Here is a 6,014-nt window from a genome sequence, read left to right on the forward strand (position 1 = left end):
GCTGGCCTCTCCAGGCAGCTCCCGGCGGAGCTGAGGTTCCTGCTCTAAGGTCTCCACCCTTTGCTGGTTTGTTCATCCTCACCCAGGGATATTTTCCCTCGCTTTTTTAGAGAGAGTGGAAGGGAGGGAGGAGAGAGATAGAGAGGAGAGAGAGAGAGAGAGAGAGAGAGAGAGAGAGGAGAGAGGAGAGAGGGGTTGGTTGCCTTCTGCACGCACTCCTACTGGGGCGGGGATCAAACCTGTAGCCCAGGTACGTGCCCGCGGCTGGAAATCAACCCGCAGCCTTAGTGGCCAGCGCCTCAGCTCTGACCACAGACCCACCCCAGCCAGGGCGGCTCCACCGTTTCCGTGGGACCGTCACACGGCCATGAGTCGTGGCTGTCATTCCGGGTTCACCTTGCATGTAGCCAACGATGTATCTGCTCTCAATTTAAGCAAGAACCCTGGGCCTGGGAGCATGTGTGCCTTTTAGGATCAGAAACGTCAAATATCACAGGAAAACCAAAGAAACAAGAAATTACCCGGCGGCAGGGCTGGGGGTGGGGGTGGGGCGAGGAGGCAGCCAGTCAGAGTGGCCGCAGCCTTGAGGCCAATGCAGGTTCTCACAGCCGTGGCCATGGGCCCTGCCGGCCACTGTCTTACAAGAATACCTCTGGCCCTTCCTCTCCCTCTCCCTTCTTCTCTCTCTAAAAATCAATGAAAACACATGAAAATAGTTACATATAAAAAGAACACTTGCTGGTTGAGCCAGGTGAGATTGCCGACAGGCGCATTCAGTCATTTCATGCCCGTGAAGGTGGTTTTACCGGATTGAACCTAATAGGCTCACAGAGCGGAAGACGGGCCACGGGTGGGCATCCGACAGGAGGGACAGCGCCCCAGGCTGAGGGGCATGACTCCTCCCGGGACACACCTCGGAGAGCATCTTGGAACATTTTTTAAAAAAATCCTCACCCGAGCCCTAACTGGTTTGGCTCAGTGGGTAGAGCGTCGGCCTGCGGACTGAAGGGTCCCGGGTTCGATTCAGGTCAAGGGCATGTACTTTGGTTGCGGACACATCCCCAGTAGGGGATGTGCAGGAGGCAGCTAATCAATGTTTCTCTCTCATTCATGTTTCTAACTCTCTATTCCTCTCCCTTCCTCTCTGTAAAATATCAATAAAAAACTAAAAAAAAAATCCTTACCCGAGGATATTTTCCATTGATTTTTAGGGAGAGTGGAAGAGAGAGGGAAAGACAGAGAGAAACATCGATCTGAGAGACACATCAATGAGTTGCCTCCTACACCCGCCCCAACTGGGGCCCAGGCCTGGGCAGCCACCGTACGTGCCCTTGACCGGAATCAAACCCGGGACCTTTTGGTCCGCAGGGCGATGCTCTACCCACTGAGCCACACCGGCCAGGGCTCGGCACATTGCAGGGACACATGTGGGTGTCTGCAGCGGGGCCTGCGCAGGGTGTCCTTCCTCCCACATGGAGCAGAGGGAAGTGAACGTCGGGGTGCTCCTGGGGAGGGTGGCGGGGTCCCCTCCCACACACTCCTCCTTCTCCCAGTGCCCCCCTCGGTGCGGGTGACGCACCGTGTGGCCTCGGCAGCGACCACTCTGCGGTGTCAGGCTCTGAGCTTCTACCCCCCCAACGTCACCATGACGTGGCTGAAGGACCGGCAACCCCTGGACGCCAAGGACGCGGAGCCCATGGACCTGCTGCCCAACGGGGACGGGACCTACCAGGCCCAGGTGGCCCTGGCCGTGCCCCCTGGGGAGGAGCAGAGATATGCCTGCCAGGTGCAGCACCCCGGCCTGGAGCAGCCCCTCACTGCCACCTGGGGTACGGACCAGCTGGGGCGAGGACACCCGTCGAGAATGGGACAGAGGGGTCCACATGGCAGGAGGGGGTGCCCTGGGAGGGGTGGGTGCCCTGGATGGGAGGGGTGCCCTGGATGGGAGGAGTGCCCTGGATGGGAGGGGTGCTCTAGATGGGAGGGGTGCCCTGGGCGGGAGGGGTGCCCTGAGCAGGAGGGGGTGCCCTGGGCCCGGCTTCCCCGGCGCCCACTGGCTGCTGCGTTTCAGAGCCCTCCATGTCGGGCGCCCTGGTCTTTGGCGTCATCTGCGGGACCCTCATGAGTGTCATCATCGTCATCTTCTTCACTGGGGTTTTGTTCAGATTCCTGCGGAGGAGGCAGGCTTCCCGTGAGTAGGAAGATGGAGGAAGTCTGCCCAGGGTGTGGGGCTTCTGCAGGACATGGGCAGGGCCTGGGGTGGGGAGGGCCTAGGGCACCTGCTCCCTGGAGGCACTGGCTCCCCTGGGGGAACAGGAATGACAGGGTTTCTGCAGAAGGAAAGCTCGATCCCCAATAGGGGGCGTGCAGGAGGCACCCGGTCCATAATTCTCTCTCATCATTGATGTTTCTCTCACTCTCCCTTCCTCTCTGAAATCAATAAAAACATATATAGACTAGAGGCCCAGTCCACAAAATTCGTGCATTCGGGGTTGGGGTGTGAGGGTCCCTGGGAGGGGTGGTCATCCCTCAGCCAGGCCTGTGCCCTCTCACAGTCCGGGAGCCCTCAGGGGATGTCTGACTGACGGCTTAGGCCCACTCCCCACAGGCCTAAGCCGTCAGTCGGACATCTTTAGTGCTGCCATGAAGGTGGGAGAGGCTCCCACCACTGCCACTGCGCTCGCCAGCTGTGAGCCCGGCTTCTGGCTCAGGGGGTCTCCCCCTGTGGGAGCGCACTGACCAGCAGGGGCAGCTCCTGCGCTGAGTGTCTGCCCCCTGGTGCTCAGTGGGCATCATAGTGACTGGTGCTTCTGCCTTCGGTGGATTTGCATATTAGCCTTTTATTATATAGGATAGGATATTTAAAAAACGCATTCCTTGGGGAGGGAGAGGTCAGAGTTGAGGTGAGCAGGTGAGGGAGGTGAGGGAGGGGGAAGGTGGTGCCCAGATTCTTGTCTCTGCAGGAAGGACCCTGGGGAGCTATGTCCTCGCCGACCGTGAATGAGGGGCAGCCTGCAGACCCCGTGGGAAGGAGCCGGTAGGAGACTCAGGGCGGGCGCCCGGGTGACCTTGGTGCTGGAGGACAGCCTGCACCCGCAGATGGGAGCCGGCCCAGGAACCCCAGCTCTCTGCAGTCCCCCGATTAGGTTTTGGTTCCTACCTGCCGACACCCTGCGGCTCTGTAGGTCCCAGGCTGCAGGGGAGCCTGCCTCGGTTTCCCGCCCCTGCGACTCCACGCGCCGGCTCATCTCAGCTCCTTCCTCCGCAGCGAGGCTCCTGAAGTTTGCTGGACTCGGGATTCTCTGGAAGCTGCGAGCAAAGCCTGCGGCTTCTCTCAGGGCATCCGTCCTCCTACCGCGAATGTGCGCAGGTGCACGCACTTCCCGGACCCGTTTCCTTTCGATCCTCCCCGTCTCTGTCCTCCAGTGGCCCCTCTGTCCCCGCCCTCTGGTCTCCTGTATGGAGAGGGACCAGGGTCCTTACACCGGCCCTTGACCACGAATGAAACACGCGGCCCTTTGGTGCAAGGGGTGACGCTCTAACCACTCAACAACACTGGCCAGGGCTGGCCTGTGCTTTCTTGCTGCTGCTGCATATATTTGGTTGCAAAGCCGTGGCACCAAGCCTTCTGTCTCAGAGGGCAGGTACCTCACGAGATCAAATATAGCTCAAAAGTGTGCTGGTAGGTACTCAATTTGGGCAAAGAGATCTCAACTATTTTTTTTCAGTTGGATAAAGATACATGTACCATGTGCTTGCTATAGAAACGTTGAAAAGAAATTAACCTGAAACTATCATTCCACTAGCCAATGATAATCTCTATGAATCATGTGTGCTCCTCAGTCTTATTGCTGTAGGAAAATATAAAAAGCATCCAGTGCACATATTTTAATAAATGCATGATGAATTGTGTGGAGTACTGCATGTTTTTTTCTGCTGTATTTTTCTGCCTTGCATATATATACTTACTAGAGGCTCGTGCATGAAAATTCGTGCACTCGGTGCGGGGAGTCCCTCAGGCCGGCCTGACCCCTCTCGCAGTCGGGGAGCCCTCGCTCCTTACCACCTGCCTGCTCGCTGCTCCTTAGCGCTGACTCGGAGGTGGGAGAAGCTCCCGCCACCACAGCTGCCTGGCCTCTGGCTGAGCAGAGCTCCCCCTGTGGGAGCGCACTGACCACCAGGGGGGCAGCTCCGGCGCTGAGTGTCTGCCCCCTGGTGGTCACTGCGCACCATAGCGACGGTCATTCCGTTGTTCAGTCGAATTGCAGGTTACCCTTCTATGATATAGGATTATGTTATTTGGGGTAACTTTGTACTGCTTCTAAATTTCTTACAATTGGTTTCATGGACTATTTTCGTTAAACCCTGATAGATGACTTCACTGTCTTTCTTTGCTCCAGAAACATTACCGTCTAGATTGCAACAGCTTGGTCATTTGTTAGCTCCCACACGGGCCCAGGTCCGGCAGCTCCTGCTACGTGTTCACAGGCACCACAGTGTTTGCAGACGCAGCTCTGACCAGATGGGCTTGACCTGACCTCACCCGGTCGGTTCCGCCAACTGCGGACGAGGCATCAGCAGGGAGCGGACCAGACCGTGCGGCTAAGCCGTGGCCCGGCCTCCCTTCTCTGGGACTCACTTGGGTGCGAGTCCCTGTCTCCTGTACTTCCTGGAAGGAACGGAAACGGCCGGAGGACAGCGTCTCCCGCCTGAGCAGGGCACCCCAAGCGGGAACGCCTGGCGTCCAGTAGCGATCTTCCCTCCAACCCATGCTGGACGCACAGGGACACATGCTTTCGCTGTACATGTATGTACATGTATGTACACGTATGTATTTCTGCTGTCCCCACAGCTTCGGCCAAGAAGCATCCTTCTACCCCCTTCAGGATGTGTGACAATGAACTAGGAACCGTTTTTTCCTATTGGCGTTATTCCGCAGGCCGAGGTTTCTAGAAACACCCTCCCTCGGCTTTACAGGAACGCGGTTACGAACCATCCGCCACTGGGACCTGTTCGTTGTCCTTTTTTTACAGCTGACGTTAAAACCCCCGTTGTCTTTCAGTCTTTCTTCGCTTAATTTTTCTGGCCCTCGCTCATCAGTGCTTCAGGTCAACTGCATTTGAAAAACCAAAACTTTACATTTTAAAATCTTTTTTATTTTTTTTCCCGAGAGGAAGGGAGAGGGAGAGAGAAACATCCATGATGAGAGTCATTGACCAGCACGCCTCCCAGTAGGGATCGAGCCCGCAACCCAGGCCTGTGCGGTGACCGTGACCTCCTGGTTCCTAGGTCAAAGCCCCCTCACTGGGCCAGGGCAGCCCTGCTGAATGCTGTTGACTGATTTGGCTTCTGGCCAAGCCGCCTGCTAAGCCTGGTGCTGCGGAGACGGGCGCCCTCTGGTGGCCGCAGTCACACAGCGCAATGGCCCTGAGACACCGGAGCTGGGGCTGGGCCCTGGAGGTCCTCCCCGGTGAAGAAAAGCGCCTGGAAATTGGAGGAAATAAGAAGAAATGTCTCCAGCTCTGCGAATCGCTGGACTCAGACAGAAGGCAAACAGGACTGGCCATCTGTGCACAGTTGGTGAAGGGCTGCTGGGCGGTATAAGCAAAAGTGTGTTATATAATAACAGCATGTACTGGAGGCATTCTTCACACACACACACACACACACACACACACACACACACACACACACTTAAAAAAACAAGACACCTGCCGGACAGTGTGGCTCAGCGCTGACCTATAAGCCAGGAGGTCGAGGATCAATTTCCCATCGCAGCACAGGCCTGGGTGCAGGTCCCAATCAATGATTCTCTCTCATCACTGATGTTTCTATCTCTCTCCTTCTCCCTTCCTCTCTGAAATCAATATATGTATATACATATATACACACATATATAAAGAAAAAATTGGTAATGTCTTTATACTAAAGGAGAAAAACATTTTTAAAAACCCAAAATTCTTCCAGTTAGGTTTCTTTTTCCCCAGTTTGTGTGTGTGTGTGTGTGTGTGTGT

General features: G+C 56.2%; 1 protein-coding gene across 1 annotated transcript in view; it reads left to right on the forward strand.

Moving 5' to 3' along the window:
* Positions 1 to 3,913, forward strand: part of LOC102767189 (hereditary hemochromatosis protein homolog) — a 6,500-nt gene extending 2,587 nt beyond the window's left edge. The window contains exons 3-5 of the mRNA XM_015561488.1: positions 1,554 to 1,829; positions 2,072 to 2,191; positions 2,964 to 3,913. Coding sequence (XP_015416974.1) covers positions 1,554 to 1,829; positions 2,072 to 2,191; positions 2,964 to 3,004 — 437 coding nt within the window. The 3' untranslated portion in view covers positions 3,005 to 3,913. The remainder of the gene's footprint in view (positions 1 to 1,553; positions 1,830 to 2,071; positions 2,192 to 2,963) is intronic.
* Positions 3,914 to 6,014: the final 2,101 nt, after the last annotated feature.

This window comes from Myotis davidii, unplaced genomic scaffold, assembly GCF_000327345.1.
Source record: "Myotis davidii unplaced genomic scaffold, ASM32734v1 scaffold2537, whole genome shotgun sequence".
NCBI lineage: Eukaryota > Metazoa > Chordata > Mammalia > Chiroptera > Vespertilionidae > Myotis > Myotis davidii.